The following is a 20,377-nucleotide window of genomic DNA, read 5'->3' as shown; positions in this document are numbered from 1 at the left end:
TTAAGGATTCACCTAAATTTAATTAATTTTTTCAAATTTTATAAACAATTTTAATTAAATCAACGATTGAATGCCTCTTTATAATGAAGCAATTATAAAATCACGATTCTAAAATCCTTGGGTGGTGTGGAATTTTGCTCATAATATAATACCTATAATTAACTATAACCACGTCTTGAAGAAAACATATACATTATATTATATAACCTTCAATTATTGGTATTGGCATGGTTGATTTTACGAGGTTTCATTCCAATCACTTTGAAAATTATTTTAATAATTATTATATAAACTTATCTTTCTTAATCAAAAATAGTATCAATATTAATATTTTTCATACAAAAATTATGGCAATTAATTATATTTTTTTAGTGAATAAGCATCGTAAATAGATGAAACATTCCTGGTAAAGGATGAGAAATCAATGAATTTATTATTGCTCATTAAGAATATTGCATAGAAAATAAAAATTGGCAAAAATGGATAGGGGCATCAGCCATGGCCACTTGAAGTAGTAATGTCTTTTCCACGAAAAAGGTACAAAGATTGGAAATTAATATTATGGTAGAAGAGATAAGATAATGATATAGAGCAAATAGGAAAAGAACATATTAATTAATTGGTTATTTGTTTTTCATTTAGACCAACTGCATTGTACTATATGTGGTGAAGCAAAAATCAATATGGCCACCCTAAGAAATCTCAACTTTTAATTTCCTTTTTCAATACTTCTAAAGGAAATCTTTTGATACGTAATTCTTCTTCCACTTGAGTTTATTACCTTATTATCATGCACAAAAATTGAATGGACGGGTGGTAGAGGAGAGAGAGAAAATGGAAGAGGAGGAGGCAATGGAGGGTGTAGACTAAATGTTTTGTGTACTGTTTATGTTGAATCTAGCTAGTAGTCAATATTTGTTCTTTGAATGTTCGTTAAGTAAGACAATATGGCAGGACATGTTGCTATGGGTTCCATGTTCTCATATGGTTGGAGATTTCAATTGTTGGCTTTATGTATCTTTTAAGGCAGCGGTTTTGTAGTTATCTCAAACAAAGTACTATCATTCAATTTTATCATCATAAGATTTTGCTGCGAACATTTTTTCTTATTTGAAAAATTGTTGTTGCATTTTTTTATTCGATAATCTTTTTGTTTTGTGTTTTCGACTTGTCTTTTTTCCATGGGGTGTTATTTCCTTTTGTGAATTAGATGATGTAAAGAAATTCATGAAACTCGTTCAGAGTTACTGATCAATTTGTTTATTGAGCAAGAAAAGTAGTGTTCTAGCATGCAAGCAACATTTGTTCCTTTAAGTAAGAGTTGTTCTTCATATGGCCATTGTGTTATAATTTATAATTGTGTTCTTGCTGGCTTGTTGTTTACTGTGTTCTGCTGCACTAACTTCTTCATCTGTTGATTGTGACATTTTGAAGACATACCACCTAAACCACTGTTGTTGAGAAGGAGTTCTCAATCTTAGGGAGAACAGATGCAACCACACAAAAGAGATTCACTATGTTAAGGGGAAACGAAGATCCATCAACGAAGAGAGCTTGTTGATCAGAAGGGAAGGAATCTTATGCTCACTATCGGTAGTCGAAGTAAAGACACTTATGTTACCACTCTTAGAGGGGCCAAAAGCACGTGGAGAGTGAGAAGAGCTCACACTTAAGTGGAGCCTTTGTATACTTAAGAGAGAGCCTCACATCTAGAGGGAGCTTAGGTATCATTAACGTAAACACTATGTAAGTCATTGTAGTAGGAGTATTGCAGATCAATAATACACTGTAAATTACTTAACTTTCAATTATTAATGAATTATCTTTCTTGGATACACTATCCCCCGACATAGGTGGTATATTATCAAATTGGGTTGCCAACTTCTATGTCTCTTTTACTTTTACTTGTTTCAGTTGTTGTATGCATTTTTCGTGTTGCATACAAGAAAATGTGATAAATCACTCATACGCTTTTTTGAAATAAAATCTCGTTTTGGAATACTAAGTATACTTGGATTTTCCAGGCGAAAATTTTAAAAAGTTTTTTGGTATCATTATTTAAGTGCATTCTTGGTGTTATGCTATATCATTCTCATGTGATTGGTTTGAAAATTTAGACTAAGATTTTTATATGTTGTTCCAAGTGGTTATTGTTTGTATTGGTAGGAAACCTTTGTTGTCCTCTTTGGAACCTTTTTGGCTTAAGTAATGATATTATTAAATGGGTCTTAATTTCTTTAACTCTATTTCCTATCAACGTATTTATGACATATGTTTGTTTGAGTGTAGTCGATGTCAAATAAAAATATCAATGTCTTAATTTTACAAAAATTTTGATAGAAATATTAATAAAATATTAATTTTTTTTTTTTTTGATATTTCTTGAAGAATTATAAAAATAGTAAATTCAAAAATTAAATTTAGGTGAGTAAATGAACCTTTTATGATTTTTATATTATATATTTACATTAGTGACATTTTGTTGCCTTTGACTAATATTTTTACGATACAATGGAAATATAGGTCGATCTCTCAAGTCAATTTCAAACTCATGAAAACGTAGAGATATCAACACGTCGACAAAAAAAAATACTATGAGTAGAATCAATAGATAATTTCAAATATAGCAAAATATTGAAACTATTTAAAAAATATAACAAAATTTATCTTTTTTTTAGTCCATTTAAGTTTTCTACCATATTTTGTAAATAGTTCTCTTTTTTCTATTCATGAGCAAGTCACTTGTGATCAATTTAAAAATTATTATTATTATACTAAGGTTAAGTATTAGAAAGAAAAGCAAACACATTGTGTTATCATTTGTTTAAAAAACGGAAAATTTAAAGAGTTAGCCTAAGCCTACTATAAAATTAATCTTTTCTTAAATGTTCCTAAAGTTTAGTCATATTTTATACTAAGATTTGAGCAATATTTTGAGATACTTTTAACCTTTTATATTCTCTCCCATCCTTTAATTTTATAATATTTTCAAACAAAGAAAATATTTCATATGCATATTTATTATTAATTATATAATGGTTTTATTTTATAAATACAATTAACTCCGTTATCTCTTATGAATGTTTGAAATGTTTTAAATGCATTAATGTTTTAAATGTTTTATTCTTTTCTTAATAACACAATTATCGAATTCTGGATTTTTTTTTTTTATTTTTGTCATTTATTAGTTTTGTTTGATATTAATTGAATGTAGAATATTTCAAATTAATGTTTTTGCTTTGGTTGTAGGAAACTTTGGTTATTTTTGTCAACATTCATGGCTAAAAGTCGAACATCTTTCCATTTACATCTCAACTATGTATCGAATATACTCATAATGTATTGAAAAATGTAAATATATATCCTATATAACATGATTTATCTTTTAGTATGTTTACAAATATACTAGGAAAAATATAATGTACATAGTAAATAATGTTTATACCCTAGTTTATTGGACTTACATGTCTAGTAAAATAAGTTTAAAAAATTAGGTTCATATAAAACAAAAACTTCTTTACTTTTGCAAAAATGACTAAAAAAACCAAGTTCAACCCACACGATACACCTAACATGCACTTAATACATCTGATATTACCGAGGAATTTAACATAGCCCCAGGGGCTCCAGCGCCCCCTCAACTTTATTGTCTTTATATAATATGTATAAAGAAAACTACTTAATTATTAATATTTATCATTAGTTTAGTGGTTACTCTAATTGTCAGTCCCCTTCCCACCCAGGTTTAAATCCAACCTATGTTATTTATTTTTCATATTTTTTTTTAGCCCCCGTCAATATATTTTCTAGATCTGCCACTGTCTGATATACATGATACACATATATAAATCCTTAATATACACTTGAAACACCGCCAATACATACTTGATACACTCGATATACTCAATACACTATTAATATATATACATCTGATACATTACTCATTTTCACTTTGATACACTTGGTACATTTGTGATGTACACTTGATACTCTTGTAATAGGCACTTGAATCCTTACTACACTTGATACATTATTAATATATACTTGATAATGTTTCTAATAGGCACTTGATATATTTGATACACACTTAATACATTACTTATAATAATACATTTGATACATTATTGATATTCACTTTGATACACTTGATAGATTTGTGATATACACTTGATATACAATTGATACTCTTTTAATATGCACTTGAATCTTTGATACAGTTGAGATACATTTGATACACATTTAAATACACGTGATATGTACACTTGATATTATCTGGTATATGTTTGATGAGCCAAATATTTTGATCATGATAAAAGATTTTGAACTTTTGCTAAAGGATTGGGGAAAACAATATATGTTTGTTGTAAAAATATAAACTACAAACACATACTATTACCCAAAATAAAATAATCTACACACCTCATGTAACGCCGAAATTCGAATCCTCGACATTCTTCTACATCCTCTATGACCTACCAACATCATTCTTACTTGCCTTAATGGCTTATTAGAGTGAAAGTTGTCCTTACAAAACAACATTAGTCATTTCAACATGCTTTGTCCTTACTCACATGCATCCTAAGAAAATTCGCAAAAGATCACCCAACGTAGTATTGTGCCGAGCTAAAGCACCCTTAACTTTGGAGTTCTTATAATTGAGCCACCGAAAAAGAAGGTGCACCTTGATTGTATAGGTAGTAACTTTTAATTCTTTTAAGTTTTTCTTAACCTTACTTTAATATTCTTAGAATCTCTCTCTCATTTAGATGTGATATCGATCCATTCATGTCCCCCTCCTAAACTCAGGGTATGTTACACCTCAAATCCAAGCACTATATAACCTAGGACTATAGTAATCCATTCTTTGTCCTAAGTGCCCTTAAAAAAGTGTTTCGTGTTTTTTTTGGCCCTAAAGTTGATAAAAATCAACTTATTTATCAAAATGTCACATTGTTTTATTTACCCAAATGTCATCAGACATTTATTTAATTATCAATTAACTCAAAAACCTTTAATATTTTGTCTTTTTCAATATTTAAGTATATATGTGTTTCAAATATATATCAGATATTTCAGGTGTATCAAGTTTATATCGAATTTTTTAAGTGTATCATTTGGGTTGAACTTTTTTTTCTTTTTACCATAATAGCAAAATGAAAAACGTGTGTCACAAGCTTATTGCTACTGCTACTGCTACTGATTATTATTGTAAATATGTGGTAAATAGGATTGAAAAAGCAAATTAGACTACACTTTCGTGTAAAATAATAGATCAGTAGGTTATTCATGTAAAAAATAGGAAAGTTAAGAAATCATGTACTTAAACCTAAATAATTTAGGCTATATAGGTAGAAAGCACTTAAAAAGCATCCCTAATCTATTAAAAGTTATAAAAGTATTAGGCCTTTTTGATTCGTGGTTCATTTTAATTTTTATGATTTAAAAAAGATGCAAGTAGAACAATTAGAATGTATTTGGTATACTTATTATTCAAATCGATTTTAAAGAATAATAATCCTTGAAATGTTCTATTTTCAAAAACAATAAATTGTCATTTCTTTGTTTTTGAAATTTTGTTTTAAGAGACTATGGACATGAGGTGACTATGCTTTTTTTTTTTTTTAGCGAATTTTAATTTTCAAAATTTTAAGTTAGAATCAAACATATTTTTGAACACTTGAAAAAGAATAATTTATTTATGTTTTCTAACGAATTCCTGTTTCTGATAAATGAAACAAATTAAAGGATCTTTCCAAAGGTATTTCAAAGATACGCAGAGTTTTGCAATATAAAATGTGGCCAATAGAATTGTGGATAAAAATTGGAAGCTAATCAAAGACCTAAAACAAAAAAGGGTGGTCTGAAATCCTCCTCTCAATCATGTCAGAACTCAATTTTAATCCAAAATAAAAGGAGAATTAGTATGGTCATAAAGGAGAGAAATAAGTTTTAGTAGTGGAAGATGAAGACAATCTTATCTCTTCTTTTTCTTTCTCTTGTATTTTTCTACTCTCTTTCATTTTTATTTTTATTTTTATTTTGAAATAAAAACTGAGGTCTCACAGTGACGTAAAGGTCGAAGCCAAATAGGCATAGATAAACAAAGATAAATAATTTCTTTGTTACATTTTTTAAAGAAAAATATATAAAAGATGAAAAATAGATTTCAAAATTTTACCATAATAACAAGAGGTACAAACTAAAACTATCAATCTAACATTTTGTGTATAATTTAATGGGTCCATGTCTTAATAATATATAAATAAAAGTTTCAAGAATTTCTAATTGTACTTTCAATTTTGTAGTTTTAATTAGACATTTGATTTGACATTGGCAAAAGACAATTTTAATAAAAATAATAATAACAAGATGAATGGCAAAAATGGTAGCAAACAACAACGATATATATTTATGTAACGACCCAACTTTCCGGACTAAGCTGAGGTCACTACTCAGTACTAAGACTCGACCACACAAAACAAAATTCATAACGGACCGGTTACGATTTCTTAAAACGTTAGAAATACTACAAAAACAGTATCGGACCCTATTTTAAATCACAGTCACAAAAGTTTCAAATAAAAACTTAGGTCATCAACTCAAAATCACAAAACCAAATATTCTAACAAAATACATCAGCGAAAGCAATAAGAAAATCAGACGCGTCCATATGGCCTTCACGCATCCTTCCTGCCTCTCGTCGGTCTGCTCCTCGTTGTGCCCTTACCTGAAAAGTTTAAGAAGAGAAAAGGGTGAGTATAAACATACCCAGTAAGAGACCCACTACTGGGCCCGTTAGGGAACAACAGTTAACTTCCTATTCAGGGGTACCCTACATAACAGTCTAGTGGTTCCGTGGAACACACATATCAGTCTAGTGCTCCCGAAGGATGCACATATCAGTCTAGTGCTCCCGAAGGATGCACATATCAGTCTAGTACTCCCGAAGGATGCACATATCAGTCTAGTGCTCCCGCAGGATGCACATATCCGTAAGGTACACTACCCCATAGATGAAGCTAACCGTTACCCCTCAGTCCATACTAAACCGTCTACCACAGTCATACCCCATCAACACTCATATTACAATTTCGCCATAGGCTTTGCCGGTCAGATAGTATAGGTTTAAACAACTACACCCTCAGTTGCTATACGCGTTTCCAATTCGCACACCATTATGGTAACCCCTAGACCCAATCAACTAATCAATCAAAATCGGACTCACTGTCCTTCCCCGTCCAAACTCCATGATCAATGTCCAGACCAATGACTACCACGTACCTAACCGTAACTTCAAGGTCCATCGACATACAATTCCAATCTACAACGTAGCCCATTAACATAACTACACTATACCGAACATCCAGCATCGGGGTCTACTAGCAAGTAACTCCTTATACCCGGTAACATACAAGCTACAACTAGCGGTCGCGTTACCTTTACCTCAGACAAGAGTGTAGTAACAATGCTTAAAAATCAAAACACACATATATTTATTCGGTACAGTTACTAACGTGTAATCCCCTGTGGACTACTACATTTCCAGCCTCGATCCGAGGTCCAGTAGTAGGAAACCCTTACCTGAAACTCGGTTATGCCCCTCGATCGAGTCCACGCTCAACGGATCCACCTAAACGAAAACACAAAGATTTTAATCGATGATACTAGTAGAAGTCATTTTAAATGGTCCTAAGCAACATCCGTTGACTTACCCAAGGAAAGGAAACTATCTCCAAACAAGCCTGCCGCGGAACCCGAGAACTTAAACGTCAACTCCTTAATACATTCAAGGGAGGAAAGGTAGGACCAAATCTTATTCCAATATTCAAATTCGAATCGGACGTAGCAACATTAGGAAATTCATCAAAACAATCCTTACCGAAAACTCACCGTGACCCGGAGTGGAGGAAGGAAGGCTTAGGTGGCTCGGTGAACAGGGAGCTCGGCTTGGCTTGGAGGTGTTCGGCTCGGCTCGGTCCTCGGCTCGGCTCGGTCCTCGGCTCGGTTTTCGGCTCGGTTCGGTCCTCGGCTCGGCTCGGCTCAGTCCTTGGCTCGGTTTTTGGCTCGGCTCGGTCCTCGGCTCGGCTCGGCTCGGCTCAGGTACGGTTCGCGGCTCGGCTAGGATTCACGACTCGGCTTGGCTTCGCGCGGCGCCTGCAAGACTCGAGCTCCACGATCGTTGAAGGCTCGTCGTCGGCCGCTTGGCGAACGGTGCAACTCGCTTCAATGCGGCGGACGGCCAACGGAGGAGACGTTTGGCGGTGGAAACGAATGGACAGGCGGCGGTGGCGTTGGCTGGGTACGAAGTGGAGATTCGGAAGGGCCGACGGCGATACCGAAAGGAAACGAAGGTAAGCTTCCACGAACGCGGCTGTGGGTCCGGGTTGACCGGAGAAGAAGGAGAAGAAGAGGTTGAGGTCGCGTCGGCTGAAGAAGGAGGATGGAAGGAAAGAAGAAAAGAAGAAGAGAATGCTGGAGATGGGCGGCGGCGGCGTGAAGGCTTGGGACGGAGAAGAAGAAGATGGAATTCGAAAGAGAAGGGAGGGGGCGCGCGCGACACTTTTAGGGTTTTTTTTTTAAAATATAAAAATATTATTATATATATATATTAAATAAAACAATAATAATTTATAATAAAATATTAATATTAAATGATTATAATAATATTAAATAATAATATTAATATTAATATTAAATAATGATAAAAGTATTAATATTAATTTATACTGATAATAATACCTAACAATAATAATATCATTAATATTATATTATTATTTTATCATTTTACAAAAATTTTAAATTTCTGAAAGATTACATAAAATGATAAAAAAAAAATTTTACCTCGAAAAATCAGGGCGTTACAATTTAAATTTGAATATGATTTTAGAGGGCAAATAGATTTTTTTATAAAAAAAGAATTGTCTAGTCAATATACCATTTTTTTTCTTTCTAAATATAAATAGTGTCAGTATATCATGGTTGTAGAAGATAAATGGGATGATACTTTATAATTGAAAAAACTTAATGAGAGTTCTTGCGTAAATAAATTAATAAACTAATTAAATACTTCATAATTCTAAAGTACATAATCTACATAAAAAATATTAAATTTTGACATCAAATTTTAATGATCTTTTTTACTTTGGAGATTAAATGGTTATAAATTTAAAATTATCAAAGTCTAATTATCAAATTTGAAATTTACCTTCGCTAGCAAACTTTTAAATCTCAATTTTATTATCTAAAAAATCTGTTCTCATTAGCAAACTTCCTAATCTTCTATTTTTTTTACTTTATAATTTATTGTTTTTTAATGTATTTTCTAACGTTAAATTAATTTGAGCAAGTTGCAAAAATCATCGTATGTTTGGTAGTTATTATAATTACCATCAAACTTTCAATCATAAAATTTGAGCACATAAGGCTATACTTAGGGTTGGAAACAAGGTCGGGGCGAGGCGGGGACACTCCTTGTTCCCGTCCTCATAGTCATCCCCATCTCCATGGAAAATGCTCATCCTCATCAGCGCCCCATTCCCCATTTTGGAGAGTTGGAGTCGGGATTCCCCGTTCGGAGATCGATCCATGTGGGAAAAAATTCTCTGTTTTTTAATTTTTTTTTATTTAAAATAAATTTAATTTAATAATGACAAAAATTTTAACAATTTTTATTTAAAATTTAGTTAAAAAATTATGTTCATTTAATTATTAAAGGAAACAAAAACACCTAACAAAAATCGCTAATTTTTAAATTAATTAAAAAAGAGGTTTTTCAATAATATAATAAACCGTTAAAATATAGTACTATATAGAACAATTCCTAAAACGGAAGAAGCCCACAGGCCTACAATGGAAAATACTAAAAATATCCTAATCAACAAGCCATTAAATAGCCACATGTGCCAGCGAGTAATCTTCTAGATGATCGTGTATTACAGTCTAAACGAATGATATCATTTATCGTTTAGGTCATGATATGCGATCGCGTAGTTCTTTTTAACAATGAAAAAAAAGCTCCAAATTTAAACGATCATATTGACTATGCTAAACGATCGTGTTGATCATGGAAAATGATCGTATTGATTATGGTAAATGATCATATAGTCCAATATAAATGATTGTTAAAAACTTTAAATCAAACGATCATGTTGACCATGTTAAACGATTGTGTTAACTATGGTAAGTGATTGTTTAGATCTCGCCAACACGATCGTGTAGTTCATTTTAAACGATGGAGAAAAGGCTTCAAATTTAAGCAAACATGTTGCCTATAGTAAATGATCATGTTGACAATGGTAAACGGTCGTTTAGATCATATCAAAATGATATTTAAACGATCATGATATTTTCGAATAAGAGGAACTTGAAGTAGCACTACTACACAAATTAGATTACTTGATGTTAATATAGTGTTAGTAAACCTGTACTTGACGTTTTTAAAATCATCAAGTAATCGACTGTCAAGTATAGTCACATTACTTGACACTAAAAAAACGTTAAGTAAAAGTTAACGTAAAATAATTCGAAAAATTTTGTGCAAATTTTGTTTTCTTAAAACTATACTTGACGTGTTTTTCGCGTCTAGTGAATTTTCGCTATACTTGATGCGAATAAAACGTCAAGTAAAATCTTTCTTATACTTGACGCGAAAAAAATATCAAGTAAAAACTAATGTAAATATTTGAAAATTTCCGTGAAAACTCCGCTTTTTTAAACTTTACTTGATGTTTTTTCTTTAAAATAGTCAATACTTGATATTTTTTTTAACAAAAATGTCAAATATGTAAAAGTTGCTAGTGTCAAGTAAAATAGATTTTGTAGTAGTGTAGCTTCATAGAATCTTGTTGATAATGGTGAAGAAATGAAATAAGAGATTTAAAAAGAAGAATAAATTGTTTAAAAATAGAATAAAGAAAATATGGAAGAGGAAATGAAAAAATAACGAAGAGAATACGAATTCATCGACGCTTCTTTACCTTGTTGGGAGTTGCCCAAATAGAGATATTGTTTCTCCTAAATAGCTATCTTCAAACAGTGTTTTATTTATTTATTTATTTATTTTGCATGAGGAAATTATTTGAATCTTTTTTACTGAATTTTAAGAATATTTTTAAAGACATATAATAAAAAGATACTCACCCATAGATAAACAAGTTTAATTTTTAAAAAGAAAAAGTAAAAATAGAGTTATCAATACTAAGTTCAGTTTTGGTTTTGTTGATTTGATGGGATTGACTCAAAGTTAGATAATCTATAAACAATGTTGAAGAGAAAAGTTAAATCAAACCGACCCACTAAGACCCCTATATTTGTTTACACATATTAATCCATGACAGAAACTACAAATAACCTATGTACACTAAGAAAGGTAAATACAAATATTGGAACAACAAAAATTTATTTTAAATAAAGTAAAAGTTGAAAAGATAGCTTCAAAGTTTAAAAACAAAATTTAAGATTTGAACAAGCCAAATCTTAACTATAAAAAAGAAAAAAAAAATATTTAAAAATAGAAGGAATCCAAAATGATGGCTAATAATATACAAAATATAGTCATCTAAATATGGTTCATGGAAATTTCACAATCCCAAGTACTTCTAATCACAAATTACAAAATAAAAACACACAGGGTCAACATCATAACACAATACACGATGACCTTTCAATTTTTGGACATTTTCCATGTAAGCCTCCTAATTATATTTTCACTTACTTTTCTTTTTATTATTTGTTAATTACTTATCCATATTTGACTCACAACTACTTCAAACTCTTCCATTTTCAATTATTAATCACTTTTTTAAAACCCATTCAATACCAGTTTTATTTATTTATTTTCTTCTAAACTAAACTTTGTGTAACTTCAATCTAATTTGCTTATGTAATTTCATTCTATTAGTTTTACACTTTAAATTATATTTATAGAAAATGGAGGATGGAAGCTTAGGTTTTCATCAATTGGACAAAAGAAATGTATGAGATTGGGATGATCTCTATAAATAAGTAAATTTTATAGAAAATAAGTGTATAAAAACTCTTAGAAAAAAAGAAATTAAAAGATACAAGTAATTTGTATTATTTTTACGGAAAGTACTTGTGGGAAAATAATGAAAAATTCTTATACATCGATAAATAAATAAATAAATAAATAAACTTGATAGTTTTTTTTTTATATTCTATAAATAGCTTTAAAAATTTTTTTGTTATATTTTGAAAATATTTCTTGCATAAACGTAATTTTATAAAAGTAGAAAGTATTGAAACATATTTTATTGTTTTAGGTCTAATTTATGTACCTTCGATTAAAAAGTCAAGATTGGAGTCTTCCATCGTAGATAACCTTTAAAAAAACAAAAATTTAAAGATAAATTTTAACATTATTTTTCTAGAATTCAATCAAATTAATTTAGTGGAAGAAAAGTAGTAGAATTTACTGTTGTTTATGGTTTGATTTTTCATCACACACGAGGATATTGAACTGCAACATGAAAAAGTTGTTGTAATTAATTATTAAATATAAAGAAAGAGAAATTTTGGATGGATGATAATAAAAAAAAAATAAAAAGATAAAAAGAAATATATATATATATATAGATTGAAATCAAATGCTTAGAAAAGTCCACAAGATGGCCCAATGAAAATCCTATTTAAAATGTTTAATAATAAATATGAAAAGGGAAAAAAAACGACATAAATTCCACATATCTTTCACTTTTTTTGAATCTTTGTTGACACGTTATCCACTTTTTTCCCTCCTTAATTTTATTATTCAATTTTAAAATTCCATTGCCTCTTCTTTTAAAATAAATATATAAATAATAATAACAAATGAATCTCTTACATATCTTTTTTTTTAAAAAAAAGCTTTTTAATTGAAATAAAATAAACTAACTATTTCTAGAAAATAGCACAATATTAAAATTCCTTTTCAAGTCTTACGTAGAAATCCATTTGATTTCAAAATGAAAGGTTGATCGAATGTTTTATCACGTATACTTTCGATTTAAGTTAATTTAGATAAATGTAACAAAATCTAAAAATGTTTATAGACTATATAATAAAAAACGAAAGATCAGGAGGTCTACAAAATATTTTTCGTTTGTCCTTGCGTCACTTTTCTTTCTCTTACTTCCTTGCGATTTCCTCCCTTCCAAATTTCTCCTCTCATTCTCTGTATTTTTTTCTGTATTTTTTAATCATTTATTCTTTTGTTTAAATGTTCTATTTTATTTTCGGCAAGATCACCTCATCTTACTCATATTCGATATCGTTTAAATATTATTTTGACAGTTTACCATTGTCAATACGATCGTTTAAATTTAGAACCATTTTTCCATTTAAAAAAAAACGTGTATCATAACCTAAAGGATCGTAGACTATTCATTTAGCATGATCATTTAGTTTAGAAGAAGATTATTCATGCTAGCTTATGTTGATTAATCGGGTAGATTGAATATTTTTGGTACTTTTTATTGTGGGTACGTGAGTTTTTTTTGTTTTGTTTTTGAAATTGTTGTAAATATTTTTATATTTAAAAAAAAAAACCCTTAAATTTATTTGCAACGTTGAGACCTATTGTATAAGATTTAATTCTAGTTGTGATTTCATAAATAAAGCTTTAGTTTTAAAAAATTAATTCTTATGGTGAATATTAAAGAAATATTCTAATAAATACATATGTTAATAAAATACTTCATTTTCAAATAAAACAATGCATTGAGGTAATTCAATTTAAAAGGTAAACTATCAAAATATATTATTTTGTTGGAAAAAAAAAAGATATTATTTTAAAAAATAGAAATTAAAATTAAAGAAAAAAAGGTTTGATTAGCAGCTAATATTTACATAACACCTCCTTAATATATATGATTTCGGATGCTTGCGATTTACAAACCTAATATCTATTGATTACATAAATAAATTAAACACGTGCAATGATTAATTAGGTTTCCATCAAATAGTTTATTAACAATTAATCATAATATGTTAATTTTGAGCAAAAATAATAATATAAATTCAAACCTAAACTTTCCTCAAACTAAAATCACTTCAAATCATCCAAATATAAAAGAAGATATCTAACAATATAGAAATAAAATTGAGGAGAATGAGCAATTGAGAAACCATCACTATGTTTTTATGTTTAAATTTTCGTCTAATTTGTATTAATATTTGCATTTAAGGAAGTATTTAAATTGATTTTATTTTTCTAAAATAAAATAAAAATGTCAGAAGCCAAATAGTTGAATTTGAATAGATAAACTAAAATCTCAATTTTGAAGTGTATCCATCCAAACTTAAACCAATAAATTGGATGAATTTAAACTTGAAAATTCTAAAAAGATTCAGACATAAAACTTAAAATTTTTTATTAATTAAATTTCTAAAATTATTTTGGAGGAAGAAATAGAATTGATAAAAAGTTATATATAAATAGATAAAATGATTGAGAAAGTTAGGTTAGGTGTGTGGTAATTAGGCATTTATGATCACAAATTGTTGAACTGAAAAATAGATAAAATGATAAATTGAGGGGTTTGATTGAAATGAAAAAAAAGGGCTAAATTTGGGGAGGAATTAATATATTTCCAAAAAGATGAAAAAAGAGTGAAACGACACCGTAGGGAATGTGGGAGGGTGTGTTTTTCGTATGTTCTGTAAAAAGTAAAAACCGGGGATGGCCTCCGTTTTGGGTTTGAGTTCTTGAAGAAACGGAGTCGTAAATCTTCGAGATTTTGCTATATATACATTAGATTTTGGATTCATCGCTAAGTTTTCGCTGATATCTCTCTTCCCTCTTTCCGATTCTCTCCAATTTATTTTGCTTTTCAATCCTTCACCCCAACAACAATGAAGCTCCAAGTCGCCGACCACGATCTCAACGCCCTTCTTCTTCCTCCCCCTAACTTCTCCATGGTCGAAGACGGCATTTTCCGGTCCGGCTTCCCTCAGCCCTCCAATTTCCCCTTCCTCCGCAGCCTCAACCTCCGCTCCATCATGTATGCTTCTTCTTTTCTTGATTTCTCATTCTTCGTCTCTTTTTTTTGGGGGAAGGTTGGACTTGTTCTTAACTGATTCTATTTCCTTCTTTAAAGATTGGGGATGGATTTTTGGGGATGTGGGAATTGTTTATTGATAACCAATTTGTATTGGCTTTTGTTGGTTTTTCTCATCAAGATTGGGGGGTTGTGATTGTGTTTATAACAAATTTTGATTCGGATTCTTATTTGTGTTCTCTTTTGATTGTTTAATCAGATATTTGTGTCCTGAACCCTACCCTGAGGAGAATTTGGAGTTTCTTAAAGCTAATAATATCAAGCTTTTTCAATTCAAAATCGAAGGAAAAAAGGTATATATATTGCGATATCAATTTGCAAAGTTGTTCTATCGATGACCCATTTGTGTGAATTAATATGGATTAGCTGGTTATAATCAAGTGATTACTTGGATTGTTGTAGGAGCCTTTCGTTTCAATTCCGAAGGATGCTATTCTTGAAGCACTAAAAATTCTAATTGGTACTGACAATTTCATCACATATTATCTGGATTTCTGTTTTTGTTTTTGTGTTCGTTGTTCTTAGTTATTATTATCTGGATTCCTAATTGTTTGTTATTTTATATCTGGTTTTCAGATGTTAGGAATCATCCCATTTTGATCCACTGCAAGCGTGGAAAGGTATTAATTGATCCTAATCTAATTAAGTTTGCAAATTGTGAATGAATCCTCTTAGAACCCATTTGATAACGACATCTGAGTTGTGTTTCTGAGGATTAAATTTTTAGAAACAATTCTTTACTATCAAAATTTGAAAACGATCTTCCTTAGAATTCGAATGACGGTTTTGCATACACTTTTGTAAAAAAAAAAAACTAAGAACAAGAACTTATCAAACTAGGAAAAGGTTGGCACTGAGATTGCGATACAGAAAGAAGGAAGTTTGTTTCCTTCCTTGTTCTAAATCTAATAAAGCATTGATTTGTACAGCATCGAACAGGGTCCCTCGTTGGTTGCCTGAGGAAGTTTCAGAACTGGTGCTTGACATCGGTGTTCGAGGAGTACCAGCGATTTGCAGGGATAAAATCGAGGGCAACGGATCTACAATTCATCGAGACATTCGACGTTGGGTCTCTGAGACAATGTGTTTACAGCATCATATACCAGTACCAAGGTTATAGCTCAAACAAGAGGAGGCTGTTGTATAGAGAAGAAAACTTGCAAAAGCCTCAAACAACAAAAGTTTAGAACCAAAATTTCAATCCACACAAGAACTCAACCTTCCTTTATTGCACATAATTTGAAGTTCTTGTCAAACAATCGAGTCTATGGTTCCCCATTTTTAGGGTCCCACTGATTGCTTTTTTTTTTTTTTTTTTTTTTTTGCCAATTTTTTATCGTAAGAAAAAAGAAGAAGGACAAACAAAAACAAAGTTTATGGAAACTATTATTTCCTGAGTCTTAGAAGTTCAAGAATAGCTCATCTAATTGATTGTTTTTTTTTTTTTCTTAAAAAAAAAAATGTATAGTTTCATTGGATGCTTCCTATTATTTGATGATAACTATATATTTAGGAATTTTTTTTTCTTTCAATTTTATTAACATGGGTGGTTTTGCATTGACTTATTATTGTAATTAATCCTTATTCTCTTTTATTTTATAATAATTATCAAACTAAATTTATGTTGCAAGTTTGTTTGAGAATTAAATACTGTGGGTCTGTTGTCTAATCAGAGTCCCTTTTGGAGAGTAACATAAATATATTATTTACTTTTTGAGCAGATTGAAACAAGACAAGGAAGGGAAAAAACAAACTAAAATCAAGAAAGGAGTGTATCCATGTGATAAAACATTAAATTAAATTAAATTAAGGATTTATACTTTGTAAACTTTGTAAAAGGTCCAAACTATTAATAGTCATATATTCAAAGTTTTTTATTTTGACCAGCTGATAATTCAGCCTCATCTGATAACTTGGAAGCCACCCTACACGCAACTCAATTCGACCTCAAGTCAAAGTTTGACTACGCCAGCCCAGTTTGGTTCATACATTCATTGGATCCTATATAGATCATAATTTTGAAGATAGGGAAATTTTAGCACTTTTGTAAATTGAAATTAAAACCAAATTAAAGATTCTCCTTTTGTTATCTTTTGGAAAGATAACAAAAACCTCTTCTTTTGCAAAAAGATGGTAAAACTAGATTGAAAACCTAATAAATTCAAAATTGCAAATATCCAAAGAACTCTTCAACATGCAAAAAAATGTCACAATTTGTCGATCAACTTGAAATTAGAAATAACACTAGTTAATTACACTTCTACTAAAATACACTCTTAGTTCCTATGGTTTGAATTTAATGTATATTTGATCTCTAAATATTCAAAAGAGACACTTTAGTGACTAACGTTCAAGAAATCATTCTAAATGGTCCTTATACTCAACTTACCGTTGACATGATGGAAAAGTGACATGATACTTAACTTGTTAATTGGGTTATATGGTGAGAAGAAAATTTTAAATGAGTTGGCAAAAATATATGTTTTTATATTATTATTTTAGGATAGGGGTCATCAATCCCTTCTCTCAACTCTTTGGTTCTTCTTCAAGTTACGTTACTTAGGGCTCCTGTTTTATGGCATCGTTGTTTGCGTTCATGTTCTTGAATTTTGTATTGGATCTTGAATATGGTGGTTGAATATGTTGTTGTACTAGTGCGACTTTGATTAGAAATTAACTCTGAAACTGGGTTTGTTGTGATAATATATGATAATGTTTTCGGTATGTTCAAAGGTTTGGATTTTATAGTCTGTTTTTAGTTAGATCTTCTTATTAAGTCACTTGGATGAAATTTATTGAACAAATTTATGGGAAAATTTCAATTTTGATCAAATTGTCTAGGGGTTAACCTTTGGTTTTTGAGATTGGAGGGTTGAAACCAAATGATATCAGGATAATCACCACTGACTTAGTTTGAAATCTCCTTTGATGGTTTAGGTATATATACCCACTTTCCACTTCAAGGATTATCGATGTGGGACGATTATCTTAATTTTGCTATTTGGGCTAAAGCCCACATGTCATTTCTAACACGAAGAAGCTGAAGATGAAAAATTTCTATCCTAAAATAATAATAAATATAAAAGCAATATATTTTTGCTCACTCATTTAAATTTTTGTTGTCACCATTGACCAATATTAACAAGTTTAAGTGTCGATCATTTTTTTCGTTAGAAACTTTATAACTGAAGTGTCTTTTGAAACTTCAAGAACCAAATAGAACATCAACTAAGGTTTCGTGGTTGTTTTAGAAGTATAGAAAAAAACACCATTCTTTGCTTGTATGATTTTCTTTTCAAATTGGTAAGAAACCATAGCATTTTACCTCTTTTACTCTATATACTCTTCAAATGGAGGAAGAGTCTTCTGAATTTGTGCTTATATTTTATTGAATATAATAACTGTGTATCTTTACATCAAGGAACAAGGGGATAAATACAAAGATCTATGTGATCAATAAGGAAACAAATAACATAAAATAATATATTATTAATTACAAAAGATTTTATACATTAATATCCTCCCTCAAACTCAAGGTGGTAGAGTAGTTGTCAGCTTGAGTTTGGTAAGTAACTAATTGAAGCAGGTAAATGGTAAAGCTTAGGTGAAGATATCTGCTGGTTGCTCAGTGGTGGAGACAGGTTGCAAATGAAGTGTGTTGCTCAAGAGACGATGACGAATGAAGTGACAGTAATTTTCGATGTGCTTTGTACGCTAATGGAAAACATTATTGTGGGCAATCTGGATGGCACTACGATTATCACAATGAAGGAGAGTGGGACCCTGCTGGAGAACACTCATATCAGCAAGGAGCCAACGAAGCCATAGGAGTTCAGTGGTAGCATCAGCAAGAGCACGATATTCTGATTTAGTACTGGAACGAGAGACAACACTTTGTTTCTTACTACACCAAGAAATGAGAGAATCGCCTAAGTACAAACAGTAACCTGTTGTAGAACGCCGATCAGTGGGATCCCCAGCCCAATCTGCATCAAAGTAGCCAGATAATACGAGAGAGGATTGAGAAGAAAACTGAAGTTCATGCCCCAAGGTTCCCTTGATATAGCGAAGAATACGTAACACAACAGTAAAATGAATGGTTTTAGGAGCAGCCATAAACTGGTTGACATTATGAACAACATGTGCAATGTCTGGATGACTCACTGTTAGATAGATGAGACTGCCAACAAGTTGTCGATACAGACTTACATCTTCAAGAGGAACACCATCATAAGGGGTCAAATAAACATTGGGATCTAATGGCGTCGAAGCCGTGTTAGAGTTAGTAATTCCTAAGCAGACTAAGAGATCCAAGGCATATTTGGCTTGAGATAAATACCCATCCGTGTGCCGAGAGACTTCAAGGCCAAGAAAGTAATTGAGAGAACCAAGGTCTTTCATCTCAAAATGTTGACCAAGATTATGTTGGAGATCAGATATGGCCTGTGGATCATTACAGTAATAATCATGTCATCAACATAGAGAAGAAGAAGAACAATACATTGGGGTGTGTGGTTAGTAAAGAGTGCAGTATCATGAGGACTAGAAGAAAATCCTAGTTGAGTGGTGGTAAAGCTAAATATGGCAAACCAAGCCCGTGGAGCCTGTTTCAAACCATATAATGCTCGACGCAGGAGGCACACCTTGTGAGGAGGAGGAGAAGTACCAAGAGGAGGCTTCATATAAACTTCTTTAGAAAGAGTCCCATTAAGGAAATCATTTTTGACATCTATATGAAGAAAAGGCCATTACTTGGCAGCAGCAACATCTAACAAACTTGGAATAGATGTCATTTGAGCCACAAGAGCAAATGTTTCTTCATAGTCAATACCATATTCTTATGAATATCCTTTTGCAACAAGACGAGCTTTATAACGCTCAATAGTACCATCAGAGTGAGTCTTGATTTTGTAGATCCACTTACTGCCAATGAGTCTTTTACCGGGAGGTAAGTCTACATAGTCCCAAGTGTAAGTCTTTTTCAAGAGCCTGTAATTCATCATCGATTTCTTTCTGTTATAAAGGGTCAGTAATAGCCTTTTGATAAAAGGTAGGTTCAACAAGGGAAACAATAGTGGAAAAACAATGATAATCTTGGAGATGGATGGAAGGTTCCCTTACCCGAGTAGAACGACGAGGAGGGGTGTCTAGAGTAGGTTCAGGACATCATCAGAGACGGACGACTGGTTCAAGTTTGCAGAAGCAGATGCAAATTGAGCAAGCTCGGTATCAGGAGTGGACTCAAAGAGAAGAAAAAACTCAATAGATGTATCGATGAAGAAATGTTAAGGACTAGAGAAGAAGGAGTGGAAGAAGGACAA

General features: G+C 31.1%; 1 protein-coding gene across 1 annotated transcript; it reads left to right on the top strand.

Moving 5' to 3' along the window:
- Positions 1-14,692: 14,692 nt before the first annotated feature.
- LOC103487232 (tyrosine-protein phosphatase DSP3) lies at positions 14,693-16,613 on the top strand. Its single transcript, XM_008445479.3, has 5 exons — positions 14,693-14,999; positions 15,256-15,349; positions 15,459-15,516; positions 15,633-15,676; positions 15,986-16,613. Exons 1-5 carry the CDS (start codon positions 14,851-14,853, stop codon positions 16,241-16,243), a joined length of 603 nt encoding a protein of 200 aa, XP_008443701.1. The 5' UTR covers positions 14,693-14,850; the 3' UTR covers positions 16,244-16,613.
- Positions 16,614-20,377: the final 3,764 nt, after the last annotated feature.

Source organism: Cucumis melo, chromosome 2 (genome assembly GCF_025177605.1).
Source record: "Cucumis melo cultivar AY chromosome 2, USDA_Cmelo_AY_1.0, whole genome shotgun sequence".
NCBI classification, from domain to species: Eukaryota; Viridiplantae; Streptophyta; class Magnoliopsida; order Cucurbitales; family Cucurbitaceae; genus Cucumis; species Cucumis melo.
Note: the sequence above shows the minus strand (reverse complement) of the source record. Positions and strands in the feature narration are given on the sequence as shown.